Consider the following 21,560-nt stretch of genomic DNA (forward strand, 5'->3'; position numbering starts at 1 on the left):
ACCATCAGGAGACCCACTTGCTCGTTTGCCATCCAGTCGAATTAAAAAAAAAAAAGTATTAAGCTCCTCCAGCAACTCCGCCATTATGACTATATCATCGGCAAAACGAGGATGGGTGATGTACTCGCCGTTGATATTGATACCGAACCTGTTCCAGTCCAAGAGCTTGAAAACGTCCTCCAACGCGTTTGTGAACAGTTTCGGAGAAATAACGTCTCCCTGTCTCACACCTCGCTGCAGTTGGATTGGTTGTGTACTCTCGTTCTGCAACCGGATCGACATTAGTGGCGCTGTTGTACAACATAGTGGACATAGTGCTGACTTAAAATTCAAAATTCAAATTCAAATGATTTATTCAGTAAATAGGCCGCAATGGGCACTTTTACACGTCATTTTTTTAAACTACCAGCGCTTTCGGAAAGACCATCATTGCCAGAAGAATGCGCCGCAAGAAACTTGGCAGAAAGTCACATAAAATATAATTACAAATAAAAACAACTTAAATTTTGTAGCTGCAAAAGTGGTTGCAATAGAAAATATAGATGTCGAAAAGCCGGTATTAAATGCTTCTAGTATGTTTCGGTTGCTTGGGCTCATGTACAAACAGTGTACCTGTAGATGTCACAGAAGGAGAAGACTAAGGGGCTGTTAAATGTGATGCCGTCTCTATTTGTTTTGTTCGAATAGACGAAGACGGCATCACATTTAACCGTCAGTTAACACTAGTCAATGGATGGTGCAACAGCCCCTAAGATGTCGATGTAGAAAACGATGAGTAATATAATAAAGACGGACTGATTTGTATTTTCTATTTTTAAATAAAATTTTGAAAAGTATTTCGTTTTCATTTCTTAAATCGTCTATTTTTATCACCTTGTTAACTTAAACATCCTGTAGCTCCTAAAGATTGTAGAGCAAAAAACAATTTGATAATTACACCTTCAGCATACCCCTCTCCCTTGAGGACTTTTAGTATGTTCATCCGGATACAGCAGGGTTTAATAGTACCAATTTTCAAAACTACACGAAGTTTTCCCCCTGATTTTATTAATTCTCTCACCCTACTTACCGTAATTATAAAAAAAAAAACATACATTTACCTTGTATCTAAATATCTGTACAAATAATTTAATGGTTGATATTTCCGTTGTAAAGAAACCAATTTCTTCACGGATATTTTATAGATATTTACACAGGTCGAACGGTGGCGGGAACTATTTATGTAAAAAAAACAGCCAAGTCACTAAAAAGTGTTGTTGAAAAACTAGCTACTACGTTGATAAAAAAAAACTTTTTCTTTTTTTTTTACAAAAATAGAACATGTAACAAAAATCTGTTACAATTGACAACATTTCTCTTTTTCGCGGTTTTTTTGGTTAGCTACAACTAACGGAAATTTTATGGTAATCTGTCTGTATGCAAGCTAACATAAGCTATAAAACACCTAAACATGTAGAATATGTTAAAGTTTTATTGTTTTAGTACGAATGCCTGCGTTTATATTAATAAAAAAAAATATAACGCATATAACTATCATGCAAAAAATAATCCATTTACCTAATGCCACAGCCATTTTGATCATTTTAATTACACCACACAAATTGAATAAATCAGTGCTTTTCTTTTTTGGGTAATATAAGATTCATTCATGTATACATGCATGTTTCTAAATTCGAATGGAAGTGGAAAACTACATGTTTGCCATTAATACTAATTTCCGTTACGGGGCATTCGCGGTTTGGTAACAATGTCTGCAGAAACAAACTCTGCCACAGTATAAGGGCCAATCAACTATTTTACCGACACTTTGGGCGTCTCCTGCGTTACCAAAATTGTCTCTGGCGTTACCAAAAAATCGTAATTCCAACAAGATATTTCACGGTTTAATAGGTTGAACTTACGTAGCATGGCATGTATTCACATACAACATCTATTAAATTACAGAAAAAACATGTTTACTGACAAGAATCTGCAATTGTTTGAACAATGTCGCTGACAGATTAGTGTGGGTTAAAAAGTTGATTGGCCCATAAACCAATATGTAATCAAACCCTACAGCCTAATACAAAAGCGATCGTCTTTAGCCGATCAAAAAACTCTTCTCAAATAAGAGCGAAAAAGACGTCGATCGGCTCGGCCGACGCGAAACGACGTTCACCAACGGGAAGAAGTCTTTCTCCCTCTTATTACGCGGACATAACGCGTTTTTGGGTCGGCTTAAACCGATTCAAACACTAACGCGCTGACGTTTCCGATCGCATTCCTCTCTTTCTACCCTCGTCGTACAGAAAGAATTGGTGAAAGCGATTGTGGATCCAATGAGGGCTATCGCGAATGAATTCGCCGCTAGAGGCGCTAGTGTAGCGTGAGGTCTCCGAAATGTCAAATCTCATAGTTTTTGGGTGAGCTACGCGGGTTTATTTATAATTAGATTTTTTTTGTGAATATTTTGCATTACCTGAAATTTATTATGGCAATTATGCGTTACGGGGCAATGAATGTCTGTGTTTTGAGACAGTTTTGTCTTTTGGAAACTTTTGTCCTCCCTTTTTTTCCGAACAAAACGGGACTAAGCAACACTGTGGTTGCTGGATATTTTTATGGTACGGTTTTAAGGTGTTTTAAATATGATTTTAATCTAAACTTGGTTTTAACGCCCGTTATAACAGACTCTGAAAGCCACACTTAAAAACCTCACGCGACAGTGCGCCATCTAGTGAGACAAAAAACGATAGCCCTCATTGCGTTAGACAATAAGGCCTCCGGTTATTCTTGAAATATCTCGCAATCGTCTTCCAACTGGCATGACGATGTAATCAAACAAACCACAAGCGCGCGCAGTCCCTTTGCAACCACTTCCGTAAACTTACTTTAGGAAATTTTGGGGCTACTTTTATAGATTTTTCATCACACTTGCTCGTAAACAGTGTCGTAACATGCAGGCTACCTTGGTTGCAACCCCCCAAATAAAACCCTCGACCTTAATGTGCTTGTCATGAAACCCGTGGTCGGTAAATGAGTCATTTCCCGCACTAATTTTGTTGTCATGAAGCCCAAGGTCGGTCAATGAGTGTGATACTGCATGTCGTGCTGCAGCGCCTGCAGGAGCGCGGCGCGCGCATGGTCAGGCTGGGGTAGGGCTAGGGCGGCGGGGACCTGGCGCTGCCAAGAGCGCAGTCAGCGGTATCAGCAATTATTGAAAAAATATTAGTTTTTCTTTTACAAATATACAATTTTACTCGCAAATGTGATGAAAAACATTGTATGTCGCACGGGCGGTACTAGAATTACGAACATCGACTCATTAAAGCCCTCAGTCTTCGACTTCGGGCTTCTAATAGACTCTCGTTCGTAATTCCTTGTTTACCACCCTTAAGACACAATGTACTATAAAATGGTTATAAAAACGCAAGTATTCATTGGTCGTTTGAGAAAATGGAGTAAAAAGTTAGGTAATTTATGAAGGTCGGTATTTCACTGCCACAGATGGCCTAAAAAAATAAGGACATGGCGTAAAAACTATTTTCCAAAGTAGCCCCTGCATTTTAAAGTAACCCCGTTTTACGGTTCTTGTTTCTTGATTAGATACAACAGATAAAGTGAATAATATATAGTCACTACTTTATAAAAAACTCGTACCTTAAAACACATAATTTCTCAGAGTGAACTTTATGAACATTATTTCAAGGTTCAATTTTGTTGACATATTGATTTTAGATACAAGATTTTCTCAAAGTAGCGACAATATGACCATTGGGAGAAATTGAATTACAATCGGAATACAACAGCACCTGAATTGTCAATCAATTATTGTATTAAATGGTTGACATTTTCATATCCATTAATATGGAACGTTATTATTTAGTGTCAAATGTTAAAACGGCTGTGCGATAGGTACAGTCACCAGCATTAATATCTGCCACAGCGGAGCGTGCAAAAATATCTGACACGTCCTTCCGGCCCTAGAAATAGAGTCGTATCAGATATTTATGCACGCTTGTTGTGTCAGATATTGGTGCTGGTGACTGTAGCTATTTGAGAGAGCACGATAAATATGAACTTTTCCGATGAAACACCATAGAAAACTATTCTGTACATCCGTTAATTCACACCATAGGTCCAAAGCTTTTTTTAAGGCTCAATTTTTTTCGCCAAGGTGACGTAACCCAAGCACCTATGGTACAAATCTTGACAGGCGCGCTGCAAATTCGTTTGACACAGGATTCACACTGTGGCTCCACTGTACTTAACCTAGGTCTGCGAAGAGCTAAACGTCCCAGGCGGCGGCCTATAGTCCTCCGGCAGAGCGGCCACCTGTTTCTTAGTGAAAGCGTACTTCCGCACGCCTATGTTCTTGAAGGTGTTCTCTCTCCGACAACCCTCGCTGAAAAGGGATAGAAGAGGTCGATTCGATTATTTTGTTCATTTTTATTACCTCAGAACCCTGTTATTTGTGATTGGTTTTTTGGAGTCTTTTTGTATTTTTATTTCAACTCCAAATTTGTTACTCTTACGGGTATCCCGTGAAACCATATCGAAAATACAAACTGAGACATGGATGCGCAGAAAAACCAGAAAAAGAGCCCAGCGCTGGGAATCGAACCCAGGTCTTCAGCAATCCGTGCTGCGTGCTATAACCCCTACACCACCGCTGGACAGGAATCTAGACACGAATTTTTCCTATGCATACATATCTCAGATTGCTTATTTCCTGTTATTTGTGTTTGTCTCGATCGAGTTATTCCGATGCTATGTTAAAATGTGATCGAAATCAGTAACAGAAATCGTTAAATGAGGAGTAGTTTGTTGCGCGGCGACAGGTCAATACAGACAGACATACTTTCGCATTCATAAACATTAGTAAAAATTCACTCATTTACTCATTCACTCACTTACTTGCTCGCTTACAGTCATTTGTAAGCGAGTGAGTGTGTAAGTGAGTTAATGAGTTAGTTAGTGAGTAAATGAGTGAGTGGGTGAGTGGGTAAATGAGTGAGTGGGTGAGTGGGTAAATGAGTGAGTGAGTGAGTGGGTAAATGAGTGAGTGAGTATGTGTCTGTTTGTGTGCATACGCCAATATTAAAAACAATTCATCATGTCAGCCGAAAGACGTCCACTGCTGGACATAAGCCTCCCCCAAGGCTCTCCACTCAGACCGGTCTTGTGCTTTCCGCATTCCCGCGATCTTAAAAATCTTAAAAACAGAAAATAAAATTAAACAAATAACATAAAGGTACGCCTCACCTACGCATGATGCTCAGAGCTTTCTTAAACTCGTGCTCTGCGAGATGGTACTCCGCTGCGAGGATCGAGCACTGTTCGAGAGTCACCGACATTCCGGTGCGGTCCTTGGCGCTCTTGCACGACGTGAAACGCATACCTGGAACATGCCAATAAATATCACGGGACAATTCACACCAATTGACCTAGTCCCAAAGTAAGCTTAGCAAAGCTTGTGTTATGGGTACTAAGCAACGGATAAATATAATTATATAGATACATACATACTTAAATACATAGTAAACACCCAAGACCCGAGAACAAACATTCGTATTTTTCATACAAATATCTGCCCCGACACGGGAATCGAACCCGGGCCCTCAAGCTTCGTAGTCAGTTTCTCTAACCACTAGGCCATCTGGTCGTCTGAATCAATATACTAATAAATCATACCTCTACTTTGAAATTCTCTAATTTTTTTAAAGTCGGTCAACATTTATTTATTTTAACCTCGCACTTCGTACAATATGGTTAAAAGCCGGACTCTGTTTATACAACATAATTTATAGACATAGCCGCTCAAAGCGTACTATACTTTGACATACTTATAAAACCTCACGGAACTCGCGGTGCGCGAGACCAACTCGCACTTGGCCCTCTTTTTTTTAGATATATATTTGTTTATATTGAACAGTCATTTTCGAGCACGTTTATTACTAGTATATAATAAACTAGCGTTTACGTAAATCATTATATACAGCAGTTCAATTGAAATTTCGCGATTTTATTAAATTCTCTTGGGAATTCCCTAAAATTACATCGTGGTTTTCATTGACGTTAAATTATACCCATGCCAAATTTCATGATTCTAAACACAGCGGTTGTTAGTTCGAGATTTTATAACTATCCCGTGGGAACATCGGGATAAAAAGTAGCCCATGTGTTATTCCAGACGTCCAGCTACCTAGATACCAAATTCCATGACTCTAAGCCCAGCGGTGGTTATTTAGAGATTTTATCCCCATCCCGTGGGAATATCGAGATAAAAAGTATCCTATGTTTTAATCCAGATTATAAACTAACTTTATGGCAAATTTCATCCAAATCCTTCCAGCCGTTTCAGCGTCAAGAAGTAACAAACTCACTCACTCACTCACTCACTCACTCACAAACTTTCACATTTATAATATTAGTAGGATATGGCATTAACTGTAAACGTTGTATTCAGCCGTTATTTTATGGAACAAGGTTCACCAATGAACTCAAACAATTACTTTGCTCACCCGCGACCTTTATGCAAGATAATGGCTATTTCCCTCCGCATATGGACCTCCGCAAAGTAACGTCTGGCTCAATAAGATTTACCATTCATGAGTCGAGTAGCAAGCGCGGACAAATGTAACACCTCGACGTTTTTGGGCACCTTCTTGTGAACTGCTATCCTCAAGTTCTCCATGACTTCCTCCAGCGGCTTCGTTCTAGATGAGGCTGTAAAGGAAAAATGTCTATTTAGACGCGTTACTTCTAACTTGGGTTTCTTGCCCCGACTATTGTCTGTTTGCAGACAGTTTATAATCGATATAGAATGGTTAATACCTAAGTAAAGAATTTCATTCCATTTTGTTTACAATACACATTCTCTATATATGTAGTTTTATCGTGGAGGTTATAACATCTCAGTGTGATATACTTAAAACTCATGGTTTGACATTATGTTACTAATAAATAAAGTACCCTATTTATTAAATACAAACAATACATATAATTAATTCACTACTTTATTATATAATTTATTCTTTCTTTTTTTTAGATTTTTGACATTTGGATTTTTTTTATTGTATAACTGTTTTTTATAGTGTTATTTATTATTATTTTATAAATTTAGATTTTTTTAACCTATGTTTGACAAATGAATTCGTATTATTTTACTAATTACTTAATTAATTCATAGATACGTCGGCAGCGTTAGTAAGAAGTCATGTGTTCCATCGCGATGGGAAGAGATTATTGACTTTTTTAGGGTTCCGTAGCCAGAATGGCAAAAACCAAACCCTTATAGTTTCGCTTGGGCGTATGCCCAACGGTGGGCGAAAACGCGCTGAAGAAGAAGAGAAGAAGAAGATAGTTTCGCTTATAGTATCTATCAGTCCGTCAGTCCGCGGCTAAGTTTTTAGATTATTAGTGCTAGAAAGCTGTAATTTCGCAAAAAATAAAAAGCAACTGCGAAGATTTTTCCTACCAGCCCCAAAACCTTGGGCGTGTCCGACACGCTCTTGGCGTTCAATTCGAAACTCACTTCTGCTAGCAGCCATATGGTCAGCCGGGAACACCTTGGTGTACTTGTGATAGTACTTGCAGAGCCGGTCGAGATTGTCGCAGTTGGAATGGTACTGGGGTGTTGTCTCTCCGAGGGCTTCCGCTAGTGTCGCCTTCTCGTTGACGCCGATGTTGAAGAACACAGCTGTTATTGTGAATGTGAGGTGCTGGAACGAAAGGCGGGATTGAACGGTGTAACTGGTCAATGAGGGTTGCGAGAGGCCAGTTGGCGTTGGTTGCGTCACGTTTGTGATTGGTTCATCATCCCAGCCTATATGCGTCCCACTGCGGGGCACAGGCCTCCCCTCAGAATGAGAGGGCTTGGGCAGTAGTTCCCACGCGGGCCCAGTGCGGATTGGGAACTTCACACATACCATTGAATTGCTTCGCAGGTTTTGTGCAGGTTTCCTCACGATGTTTTCCTTCACCGTAAAGCTCGTGGTAAATTTCAAATGTAATTCCGCACATGAAATTCGAAAAACTCAGAGGTGCGAACCGGGGTTTGAACCCACTACCCTCTGCTTGAGAGGCCATAGGTCAAACAGCTCGGCCACCACGGATGTGATTGGTTAAATAAAATCGCAATTAAGACAGTAGCGTCGAGACTTCACGATACTAACGCCTCTATGCCATCTCTATCTCTCTATGCCAAAGATCACGTCGATCCGCCGCTCTAGTTCGACGTGAAAGACGGACAAACATACACACAAACACACACACTTTCGCATTTATAATATTACTAGCTTTTGCCTGCGGCTTCGCCCGCGTAGAATTCGGTTATCGCGCGCTATTCCCTCGGGAACTGTGCATTTTTCCGGGATAAAAAGTAGCTTATGTCACTCTAGGGCCCATAAACTAACTCTATGCCAAAAATCACGTCGATCCGTCGCTCCGTTACGGCGTGAAAGACGGACAAACATACACACAAACACACTTTCGCATATATAATATTAGTATGGATATCCTATAGTATGGATGGAATTTATACTCGTATGTTTATCCGTTGCCTAGTATCCATAAAACAAACTTTGCTTAGTTTGGGACTAGGTCAATTGGTGTCAGTCAAGTGTCCCATGATATTTATTTATTTATTTATAGCTAGTTATTTCAGAGTCCCCTGTACGCTCGCGTCTCCATACAAACGTAGTTTCATCCTATTTTACCAACAGCATTACGGATCAAAACGCAACTTGGCATCTATAATGGTAGCAGCCATTACGATGGTTATAATTAGTTTCGGTTTAATATAAAATGTAACGGAAAAAAAACGAATTTCATGTTCTTATACTCATACAAAACTTAAAATTAATGTGATTATACTTTGTTACATTGAATATGACCAAAAACTAATTATAAACATCAAAACAGCTGCTCCCGTTATAGTGTCGAAATCCAAAAGCTTAATGGTTACTTGACCTGAAATGTATATTTCAGAACTAAATTATTGTTATTATTATTTTAAAATTTATGACGGTGGAAGCATTCTACACTTCCACTGAACGTAGATATAGTTTAGATATAGTTAGTGTTTAGTATTGTAACAAAGGGACCCCATACATCCCTGTATTTCCTGTATTATTATTTTTTGTATTTTTTTTTCTTTAATTGTATAATATAGTTTTTAAGTATTTTATTTGTAATTATATTTTGATGAAAAAATGACTTTCTGCCAAGTTTCTTGCGGCGCATTCTTCTTGGCAATGATGGTCTTTCCGAAAGCGCTGGTAGTTTAAAAAAATGACGTGTAAAAGTGCCCATTGCGGCCTATTTACTGAATAAATCATTTGAATTTTGAATTTGAATTTTGAGTGTCAAAGTTTTATTTTGTTACAGTGTGTTATTTGTAAATTAGAACGAAACTACGTTTCTATGAAAATGCGATCAGCGGCGAGCGTACTGGCGACTCTCAAGATCTTACCTCTTTGGATGTAAACTTGGAGTATAAGCTCTCCGATATTGGTAAATGCACAGTGAGAGAGCCCCGGGTGCCGGTCACATGAGGTATGGCGTTGTTGCTGCAACAGACAACTATTGTCAAACTTCAGAGCCCAGAAAATTGAGTAGATGTAAAAAAAAAGTCTAGTCAGTCAGCAAGATTGTCAGTATGTATTTGAACGCGTATATTCTCTCTTGTTAACTGTCTCGTGACTCGCGAATCCCGGGCGAGTATTTATACCCCGGTGGTGGGGGGCAGGGATTCGCGAGGAAATATCAACTACGGTTCGTTTATGTGCATCGCGCGGTGGCAAACAGGTATGTGTATGTAATCGTAGTTCTAGTAGGGCGTGCCCTGCGTCGCAATAATAACGCCAGTCCTGTAAGTTAAGATTCTTTTCTCAAAAATGTCCGTAAAAGTTGACATTATTCTTTACATATCAGAAGGTGGAGTGCATAGTTTATGGTCAGCGAAAAATTAAAAAGTTAAAACGATTGCAGGCGCGCTAGCTCGACAATAATGAACTAGCGCGCCTGCAATCAGTCACATTTTTTTTTTCAAGTTAAAAAGGCCATGGAAATGTTGGCACAAGTCGTATACAGCCAAGTCTAATGGCCGGTATCAGATATTTTGTTGGAACTCCGGACTTTTTCTATTGGATCTGAAATAGCTTGTGGTGTTTTCGGTGGAAAAATACACCTGCAGTTTATATTTAATGAAAAAAGGCGGGAAAGCATAAGAAAAATATTGGAATAAAATTAAATTTTATAATATATTTTGAGAAAAAGTTTATTCTATTTCAGAATTATTCACCATTTTTGAGAAAAGCTTTATATTAGTCTCGGCTGGAATAGCAATTGCTGGCTTCGTATTAGTTAAACGGACTCGCAAGCTCGTCCGTTTAATACTCATGCTCAGCCAGCAATTGCCTACTTCCAGGCCACGACAATAATCTACTAATAACAATAAAGATGATATCGGGGGGACGCAGGTCGGTGGTGTGGAGGGGATGAGCCCGCCTATAAAAGTGGGAACATTGCCGCGCGGCGGCTCTCTTGCGTCGTGGACTCAGCGGACTCATCACCTCAACTGGACCGACCTGGGACCTGGCTGACACCCTGGAAGAAAGAAAAGCTGTTTCACTCTCCTAAAAAACCAGTCATAGGTGCATCCCGCACAGATATAACTCAAGATCCATTAGGTCCCATCACTAAACGAGCCCGGTTAAAAATCTGACAGGTTAAATTTATTTCATATGACATAGTGTACATGTACGCCAGTCATATTCAGGCTACCACTGAAATATACTTCCATATATTAAGGCACTTGTCCCAACGCCGACGATGAGCGAGAAGCGAGCAGAGCGAGTAACTAGAAACGAGCGGGCGAGCAGTGAAAAGCGAGTGTTCGAGCACGACGGGCGATTACTCGCTCCACTCGCTCGAGCCGGGCGGCTGCCAAGCTAATAGCGCTAAGCGAGTATCGCTGAGCTAGTTTTATAGCTCTTGTCACTGCGGCAAAAGATGTAAGAGCGAGTTCTCGCCGGCAGTGTGAACCGCCAGCGATCAACTATTAATATGTATGTCTCTTTTACTCACAGAGGACCTTAAATCTTTTGTTCGTTTCTTGAGCGAGAAAATAGTCGATAGCCAATCGTTTCCTCGCCGGCGGTGAGACAACTGCCTAAGACCGCAGTAACTTTTTTTGGGTAAAACGAAACGCGCATCAAATGCCACCCGCCACCACGCTAGAATGAGAGCACTGTACCCCTACCAAGAGTTTACAGTGACCGTACTCGATAGCGACGGCGTAAATTATTTATATGGAGAATCGTACAGCGCCTCTGCAAATAATTTATGCCGTCGCTATCGAATACGGTCACTGTAAACTCATGGTAGTGGTACTGTAGTCATGAAGCAGCCTCACCTGTGCCCGCCCTTGACGAGCGTGAACACGACCGTATGCAGGTCCTCGACGGCGACAACCATATCGCCCCACATGGCTCTCTCCGCCGCGTGCAAACTCAGCAGCCCCTCGAACCCGCATAGAGGACCCAGACCGGAGTCCAGCAGCCGCGCTGCCGTCGCGCCCGGGATTGAACAGAGCCAGGAGAGCAGGCCCGCCGTTACTGTTGTCAGCTGCAGAATCAAAATCTAAACGTTTATCCTGCTAATAGGCCGTAATAGTACATTACTGTAGAGGCCGGGAAGTAGGGGGTTGCCGGCTAAGCAGAGATAGCGATGCGAGGCCGGCAACCCAGGTTCCGGCCAAGGCTTGTATAGTGCTTTTCTCAAACATTACATGAAATAAAATAAATAAAAAACAAGAAATGAAGCTGGCGGGACGCTAGTCTGGTCGCCCGGTTCTGTGGCTGCTGGCGGGCGGCGGGCGGCTACAGGCGGTGGTGCTGGGCGTGTGGGCGTGGGCCGCGTGCGTGTCGCAGAGAAACAAAAGACGGTCACATTGCCGGCCAGCGGCCTGCAAGGTTGTATGAAATCTCTTTGCAGGCCGCTGGAGTGACCGCGCGCACACAGCCGAGCCAGAGCGCCTTCAGCGCGATACTTCTCAGCCTATTATTTGTAACATAACGTCAATATTTCATGTCATGTTTGAGAAAAGGGATATTTACTTCTTTTAGATATATTTTTTTTAGACTACCGGCACTTTCTGTGTTACCGTCACCAAAAAAATGTAGCTGTCCTAAATACTTGTGATGTACATCATTAAACATCTGTCACGTTCTTGCGGCCCTAGAAAAAGAGTCGTATCAGATACTTATGCACGCTTTTTGTGTCAGATATTGGTGCTGGTGACTGTACTGCCTTTCCGCAACGTAACGTTTTGCAACCTGTTTCATTTTGCAACTTTGCATTGCGCAAACTCTAAAACTGTAAATATTTCAGGATTTATTTCAAGGCCATTGTGTAGAACCATTTAGGTTAAGTTAGTTTTAGAAAAATCCTGAAATTTTCAGTTTCAGATAATATTGAACAGTTGGGAAATTAAACAGGTTGCCAAAAGTTATTCGGCGAAACATTAGTAAAACGTAACGATGTGTGAGTGAAAAAGCCGTGGTGGCTTAGTGGTTTACCTATCGCTTCTCAAGCAGAGGTTCGTGGGTTCAAACTTGAGCCCGCACTTCTGAATTTTTCGGAATTCATGTGCGAAATTACATTTGAAATTTACGGTGAAGCAAAACATCGTGAGGAAACCTGCACACACCTGTAAAGCAATTCAATGGTGTGCGAAATTCCCAATCCGCACTGGGCCCGCGTGGGAACTACGGCCCAAGCCCTCTCATTCCGAGAGGAGGCCTGTGCCCAGCAGTGGGACGTATATAGGCTGGGATAATAATGACATTGTTTCCCGTGCGTAACCTCTTACATAACTAGTACTGGAAGAGGCAAATATTTCCGTTATGTAATTCAATGTCAATTTATGTATTGGAAAATTATGTATGTATGACGTCGAGCAAGGAGGAGTGTTAGGTTAGCACCTGCATTAATATCTGCCACAGCGGAGCGTGCAATAGTTATTTGTGTCACAAGGGAGCGAAATGGTGTATTTACGGCGAGGGCGTACATTGAATCCAGAATGTAGCGAAGGATTCTACAATAGAATCCTGAGCATAGCGAGGGATTCTAAAGTAGAATCCTGAGCGTAATGAGGGATTCAAGTGTTAACGCCCAAGATGAAAATAATTTTGCTCCCGAGTGGCTCATACAACTTTTCACAACGAGCATTAAGAAACTTGAAAAAAAAAACTAAATATTATTAAAGAACAATTTTACAATTATCAACTTCAAAAATTGACATTTTTGTAATAAAAAACTTAGAAAAGCCTTGAACAGAAAAGTAGCACTTTGCTCCCTCTCGTCACGGAGGAAAAGTTACTTTTCTGAAAGAGAGGTGTGAAAAAATATCTGACACGTCCTTCCGGCCCTAGAAATAGAGTCGTATCAGATATTTATGCACGCTTGTTGTGTCAAATATTTGAGCTGGTGACTGTATTAATTGCGGCCACAACGCGCCGCGGCAGCTTTCTTTGACTACAGTATCTACCAGACAGTTTTAATACAGTACTGAAGACTGAGATGATGAGTGATGTACAGGGAGCGAAACTTTGATGCCGGTGACGTCATCAAGACGCGAATTGACATATAGGGTGTTTTTATAAAATATAGGTACAAAACATATTAAAATAGTGACATATAAAAGCATACCCCGGGACTTTTGGGGCACGAACGATTTACTAAAGAGTATACATTAATAGATAGGTTATTCTGACAAAACATCATATTATGCCTAATGAATAATTACCTCACCGCGAATTATAAACTATACTAGTACTTCAGGTTTAGTACCAATGCTTATGTTATGAGATAATAATAAAAAACTAATTAAAACTAATTCCCTGCAGTAAATTTAGTAGATATTTTCGAAATAAATTATCAATATCTTTTCTAAATTTGGAACAGGTAAACAGCGGCGTCTTGCTGTAAACATCCATTTTAACCCACTGAATGATTTTTCTACGTCGGCAGTTGTAATAGGTGCATATTTAAATTTCTTGAAGAAATCAATTGTTGCCCGATGTGTTTGCGATCGCAGTTCTACTTCATTGCCTTGTAACAATTCGTTCATGATGTTTATAGTGTGCTATAGCCAAAATTCTTATTTAAAACCAATTTCAATTCATTAAAAACCTTTTCAAACTTAATCTGTTTAAGATTAAAACGATTTCATCTTATGAAAATTTAATGTTTTCTGCGTTTTAAATATTATGTATTTTTTTTTCTAATTGATTAATTCATTAGGTAGAAACCAGCTCTAGAGTGCACTCTGTTTTTTAACTCGATACCTACTCTTCGGCTAATGTCAATCATCCGTGCCCCGAAAGTCCCGGGGTGTGTTTATAAGTAGTGGCCGTCTCAAGTGTCAATAAAATATCCGTAAACTAAGGCAGTTGTCTCACCGCCAGCGAGGAAACGATTGGCTATCGACTATTTTCTCGCTCAAGAAACGAACAAAAGATATAAGATCCTGTGTGAGTAAAAGATACACATATATTAATAGTTGATCGCTGGCTGTTCACACTGTCGGCGAGAACTCGCTCTTACATCTTTTGTCGCAGCGACAAGAGCTATAAAACTCGCTTAGCTATAATACTCGCTCAGCGATGTCAGCTTGGCGGCCGCCCCGCTCGAGCGAGTCGAGTGGAGCGAGTAATCGTCCGTCGCACTCGAACACTCGCTTAGAGCCAGCGACAAAACTATACTCGCTTCTCGCTGCTCGCCCATTCGTTTCTAGTTACTCGCTCTACTCGCTTCTCGCTCATCGTCGGCGGTGGGACAAGTGCCTTAAAAGGCCAATAAGCTGTCAGTGATTATCTATAATCTAGATAAAAACACTGTATGAAGCTAGACGTCATACGGCTGTCACCGGCATCGAAGTTTCGCTCCCCGGCGATGTACTGAGCATGATGTTAGCATTTTTTCCGTGGAATTATAAGATTCGATTTGTAGCATTCGAAGATGGCGGATGTAGACAATATCTAATTTTGCTATTTCTGTTTCTTTGGCTAGTTGAAGTATAATTTTGATAGTGTTTTATGCGGCGATTAACCTTAACAGTGAACAGTGATCCCAAAATTCTATATTGCTCTCGTGTCTAACATTTTTTAATGCGCAAGTGGTCTCCGCGTGGTTTCTGGAATTTTACTATTAAGTTCCAAAAACTACAATTACCGTACAACGTCCCTCTCAAAGAGAGTTTACCTTGACACTGGCGAAATTGTCCTATTACCTAATTAGGACAGAAAAGCCATATTTTAAAAGAGAAGAAGAAGATGTACTGACCGCTTGCGAGAGGCACGCGTCCCGTCTCGTCTGCAGCGCCGCGTGGTCCCGCGTCCACTGAGCCGGCTCGCAGCGCAGACGCAGCGCCGCGTGCGCCACGCTCCGCCACGAGACGAGCGCGCGCGCCGCCGTCTCTAAACACGCCGCGTGACTGTCCACTAACTCCGAGGGCGCTGATGGGGAATTACAATAGGGGCGACGACTGGGTTAAAAATATAATCGTTCTAAATCCGACAGTTCGATTATGGTAAAATATGGAAGACTTATTTTTTTTGTTTATCTAATTATTAAAAAACGACAAAGGTGTATATTGAAAATACACAATGAAATATAGATGCACAGAAAAACCAGAAAAATAAGACCATCACTGGGAATCGAACCCAGGTCCTCGGTATTTCGTACCGCGTGCTATACCGCTACACCACTGATCACCATCACCCACCACCATTAGTGGTGTAGCGGTATAGCACGCGGTACGGAATACCGAGGACCTGGGTTCAATTCCCAGTGATGGTCTAATTTTTCTGGTTTTTATGTGCATCTATATTTCAGTTTGTATTTTCAATTTAGGTTTTACGGGATGACCGTAAAAGTAAAAATTTGGAATTGAAATAAAAAATACAAAAAGATTCCAAAAAACTAATCTTAAAGGTGTAGTATGTTTAATGTTTATTTGGGCACAAACGGTACAATTATTCTTAAACCTATACGAGCAAAGCAACAAATCCGTCCGCTCCGTACGGCTCGATTCCGATTCAGTGGACGTGCAGCTTAATACAGTATTTGGCAAAACCTGGATTTATAAATAAATAACATGAGAATTGACACCGATATCAACCAAGTCTCATACTAAACAAAGCTTGTATTATGTATACTAGGCAACGAATACATATTATTAAACGTCCGAGACCCGAGAACAAACATTCTTATTATTCATACAAAAATCTGACCTGGCCAAGGATCGAACCCGCGAGCTCAAGCTTGGTAGTCGGGTTCTCAAAGCACTTGGCTACCTGGTCGTCAAATTTCAATCAATTTGCCATATCCTATTCAGGAGGAAACCTATATGGCATACTTTTATAAATCTTATAGATAAAAATACAATAAACTAATAGTCATCCTGGTGTTCCAGCCAGGATCGTCTCCGCAAAAGGGAACTCCACAACGGTTAATGACATCTATTTGAAATTTGATACGGATGTAGTTTGGATTCCAAGCAAGTGCACTCAGCGAAAAAGCTTGTATTGAAAAATTACGTTTTAACAAAAAACTTATTCTTCTTTAGCCTTGAATCAAGATTGAAGAACTAACCTTGGCCGGTCGCTGCGTCGGCCACGGCAGCTGTATAAGCGACCACGGCAGCTTGAAGATCTTCGCCCAGACGCCTGAGCAGAGCCAAGTTACTCTCCCTAGCCGCTGGGTCGCGCTGGCTCGCGTCCGATGAGATGCTCTCTTGCGTATGAGAATTCTAAGAACAGAGATGATTTTGAATGATAGAGAACGCGCAAGCACAGGTTTTTTGTTCAAATATATCTTTATAGTTGTGGATAACTTCTAAAGCTCCTACCAGTGCCCTATGTATAGGTTTTATTGTAATGTGACATTGAACTCTCTGATAAGTGACATAAAGTTTCATATTAATAAAGCAAAAAGATAAAATTATTTGGGCCGTAGGAGGTATATCGTAAATAACAGTTATTTGTGTCACATGGGAGCAAAACGATGTATTTACGGCGAGGGCGGTACATTGAATCCAAAATGTAGCGAAGGATTCTACAATAGAATCCTGAGCGTAATGAGGGATTCAAGCGTTAATGCCCAAGATGAAATAGTTAATTGTGTCACAAGGGAGCAAAATAGTGTATTTACGTCGAGGGCGGTACATTGAATCCAGAATGAAGGGAAGGATTCTACAAATCCAACAATGTTAACGCCCAAGATGAAAATGATTTTGCTCTAAAATAACCTTGAAAAAACAATTCTAAGGGGCTGCTTCACCATCCATTGATTAGTGTTAACTGACAGTTAAATGTGATGCCGTCTCTATTTTTTTGTTCGAATAGACGGAGACGGCATCACACCTAACCGCCAGTTAACGCTAATCAATGGATGGTGAAACAGCCCCTAAATGTAATGAAATAGCCACCAGCATAGAAAATGTCGTGGTAAATTGCATTTGCAATAAAATACTCAGGAAGGCCAAGAACAGAAAAGTAGCACTTTGGTCCCTCTCATCAGGGAGGAAAAGACTTTTCTGAATGTGTGTGTGTGTGTGTGTGTGTGTGTGTGTGTGTGTGTGTGTGTGTGTGTGTGTGAGAGAGAGAGAGAGAGAGAGAGAGAGGAGAGAGAGAGATACCAGCGGTTGTTATTTCGAGATTTTATACCTATCCCGTGGGAATATCGGGATAAAAAGTAGTCTACGTTTTAATCCAGGTTATAAACTAGCTTTTTGCCAAATTTCATCTAAATCCTTTCAGCCGTTTCAGCGTGAAGAAGTAACAAACATACTCACTCACTCACTCACTCACAAACTTTCACATTTATAATATTAGTACGATTAGGAGGATGTGAAAGTTTGTGGGTGAGTGAGTGAGTTTGTGAGTATGTTTGTTACTCCTTCACGCTGAAACGGCTGGACGGATTTGGATGAAATTTGGTACGCAGATAGCTGAACATCTGGAATAAAACATAGCCTACTTTTATTCCGATATTCCCCCGGGATAGGGATAAAATCTCGCGGCGGGCTTAGTCATGAAATTTGACATTATCGTTTTTAATGTAACGTCAATGAAAACAACGATTTAATTTTTAGGAATTCCCACGGGATATTTAAAAAATCCCGGAAATTCAATTCAGCTACTGGACCTAATGATTTACGTGTGCGATGCCGCGCGTAAACAATAGTATATAATAAATCCTTGTATTAAGAATAAATACCTAACTACAGGAAACGATTTAGAAAGTTTTTTTTTTATTCGACTGGATGGCAAACGAGCAAGTGGGTCTCCTGGTGGTAAGAGATCACCACCGCCCATAAGCATCTGCAACACCAGGGGTATTGCAGATGCGTTGCCAACCTAGAGGCCTAAGATGGGATACCTCAAGTGCCAGTAATTTCACCGGCTGTCTTACTCTCCACGCCGAAACACAACAGTGCAAGCACTGCTGCTTCACGGCAGGATTAGCGAGCAAGATGGGATTTATCACGAAATGTCGGTAGAAATAGTAATCTTTGCACCACTTTCACATGGTGAAATGTTATAGCAGATCATACAAATCGCATCGCATAACATTAATAATACTTAGCTGAAATAAATCGCAATTCGTCACTACGCCATATCGTCGCTACTTCGAAAAAATCTCGTACAATCGAGTGCATAAACTTGTGAGCAAATATTTGATGAAAAATATCTGAACACGACTCTATTGTTAACGGCGTAGAAGCGTGTTCAGATATTTTATATTTTTGATCAAATTTTTGCTCACAAGTTTATCAACTCGACTGTTTCTCAAATAAGCACGTCAACAAAATTGACCCTTGATTATAATGTGCATAAAGTACACTCAGAAAATTTTACGATTCTAAGGTATGTACCTACGTGCTTTTTTTTATAGTGACGAACACAGCAAGATAAATAATAGTACATTGTGTCTTAAGGGCGGTAAACAAGGAATTACGAACGAGAGTCTATTAGAAGCCTGAAGTCGAAGACTGAGGGCTTTAAAGAGTCGATGTTCGTAATTCTAGTACCACCCGTGCGACATACAATGTTTTTCATCACATATGCGAGTAAAATTGTATATTTGTACAAGAAAAACAAATATTTTTTTAAAAATTGCCGATACCGCTGACTACGCTCTTGGCAGCGCCAGCCTCCGCGCCGCCCTACCCCAGCCTGGCCGCGCTCCTGCACGCCAGCACGACCAGCACACCATGCAGTAACAAACTCATTTACCGTCCTTGGGCTTCATGACAACGAAATTAGTACGGGCAATGACTCATTTACCGACCACGGGTTTCATGACAAGCACATTAAGGTCGAGGGTTTTGTTTGGGGGTTGCAACCAAGGTAGCCTGCATGTTACGACACTGTTTACGAGCAAGTGTGATGAAAAATATTTTAAAAATCAAATCGCATTGCGTGAAATTGCGTTAGCCTGGTTCAGATTATTAATCTAGTTTAGCATTTTTTGAGCTCAAGCCAAATAACTTAACGTAACAAAAAGTTGAAAACCCTCCGACAATGTTATAAGTACCGAAGTTCAAATCTCAAAAACAGCTGCACCGATTTGAATGACACATAACTATGAACCACCGCAAGGAAAGTTTCACATAAAAAAAACACATCGATATCGGTCCATCCGTTTGAGAGCTACAATGCCACAAACAGACAAACAGACAAACATAATTCGACATCAAACTTATAATACCTCTCTTTTTGGCGTTAGTGGTTACAAATAACACACGTATATCTTGACACGACATCAGAATTCAGAACAAAACCAGCCGCATAGCAACACAATTTCGCATAGCACTGGCCACTAACTAAATTGTTCATTTTATTTTAAAACAGAAAAAGCACTCAACTGAAACAGCCAAAATCGAAAGATCAGTAACAATAACCTAACTGACCAAAAAAAGGTGGAAAACCCCCGACTTTGTCACTTCAAAGGTCAATATCTCAAAAACGGCTGAACCGATGATGAAACGTGTCTAAGAAACATCGCTAGAAAAACAGATTTCAAATAAAAAAAAACCGCATTCAAATCAATCCACCCGTTAAAGAGCTACGGTGCACAGACGGACACACATAGCGGTCAAACTTATATGACCCCTCTTTTTGCGTCGGGGATTAAAAAGGATCCAAAGCACTGTCATGTTAATCATTAAATTCGCCCTACTTCGCCTGGCTTTTTTGCTCCTACTGACAGTAGATCTATTTGGTGTTCCTATTGGCACAACCTTGCACAACTCTGGTAGAAATGGAGCCTAAGGATTGATTTAAGTACCACATTCTTGGCACCATATCAAAAATACAAACTGAAATAAGACCAGCGCTGGGAATCGAACCCAGGTCCTCAGCATTCCGTGCCGCGTGCTATACCGCTGCACCACCACTGGACAGGAGTAGAGACACGAATTTCTCCTGTGCACCACATATCTCAGCTTGTTTGTTTCTTATTTAGTCACTTAAGCAGCGACACTAGCGACATCTATGCTGTAGCCCTCATCGAGAAACGCTCAAAACGCTCGCTGCTTAAGTGACTAAATAAGAAACAAACAAGCTGAGATATGTGGTGCATAGGAGAAATTCGTATCTGTACTCTTGTCCAGAGGTGTCGTAGCGGTATAGCACGCGGCACGGAATGCTGAGGACCTGGGTTCGATTCCCAGCGCTGGTCTTATTTTTCTGTGCATCTATATTTCAGTTTGTATTTTCGATATGGGTTTTACGGGATGACCGTAAAAGTAACAAAATTTGGAGTTGAAATAAAAAATACAAAGAGACTCCAAACCAATTTTAACATTCTTGTCACACGAGAAGTCGACTCACCTTTCTCTTTCCCCCGCTCAGGCTGTCCATCAGACACCGGTACGACACTTGTTCTAAGCTAGCCGAACTCTTATAATCATTCCGCAGACTCCCTCTCTTGTTACTATCGAGCGACAGACTCTGTAACTCATTCAGCTTCGGCTTGGCCGGTGAGCGGACCGATCTGAACGAATGATTGAACGGTTTCCGCTCGCTCCGTTCACTCACGAAGTAGTCGTTGTGGAATTCGAGGTCCGGCCGTTTCTTTGGGCATATGTTGGGTACGCTCGATGATAGAGTGGGCGGGTCACCGGTGGGGGATGTGTCTTTGGAACTTGATGATGATGATGCTAGAGTGTCGCAGTCGGAGCTTTGAAGGTCGAGGAGGCTTAGCTGTTCGATCAGCCGTTTTATTGTTGACATTGTCTGCAAAAGGAAAAAAAACTAACAACACATGTAATCAAAATTAAAATAGTAATACAGTTAGCATAATACACATCAGTACATTAAATAAAGTAAATAAGAAGTAAACAAAGTCAAGCAATAACCAAATACCTACAATAATAATACCTAAGCAATATAGATTTAAGTGGCATGTAACATTAAAACATAATGTGAACATTATATTTTAATTATAGATGAGGGCTCGCCCGCTCTCTTCGCACTCCTTAGTCATAAAATCTTAAATAATAAAGA

At 40.7% G+C, this 21,560-nt stretch overlaps 1 protein-coding gene across 1 annotated transcript in view; it reads right to left on the reverse strand.

Moving 5' to 3' along the window:
- Window positions 1-507: 507 nt before the first annotated feature.
- LOC141437171 (inositol polyphosphate-4-phosphatase type I A) overlaps window positions 508-21,560 on the reverse strand; it is a 94,621-nt gene continuing 73,568 nt past the window's right edge. Inside the window, exons 11-19 of the mRNA XM_074100435.1 lie at window positions 20,886-21,290; window positions 16,642-16,798; window positions 15,331-15,503; window positions 11,399-11,610; window positions 9,455-9,551; window positions 7,517-7,703; window positions 6,586-6,708; window positions 5,245-5,380; window positions 508-4,384 (exon numbers count right to left, since the gene is read on the reverse strand). Of these exons, the coding sequence (XP_073956536.1) occupies window positions 4,252-4,384; window positions 5,245-5,380; window positions 6,586-6,708; window positions 7,517-7,703; window positions 9,455-9,551; window positions 11,399-11,610; window positions 15,331-15,503; window positions 16,642-16,798; window positions 20,886-21,290 (1,623 nt within the window). The 3' untranslated portion in view covers window positions 508-4,251. The remainder of the gene's footprint in view (window positions 4,385-5,244; window positions 5,381-6,585; window positions 6,709-7,516; window positions 7,704-9,454; window positions 9,552-11,398; window positions 11,611-15,330; window positions 15,504-16,641; window positions 16,799-20,885; window positions 21,291-21,560) is intronic.

The sequence above is a fragment of the Choristoneura fumiferana genome, chromosome Z (assembly GCF_025370935.1).
Source record: "Choristoneura fumiferana chromosome Z, NRCan_CFum_1, whole genome shotgun sequence".
NCBI lineage: Eukaryota > Metazoa > Arthropoda > Insecta > Lepidoptera > Tortricidae > Choristoneura > Choristoneura fumiferana.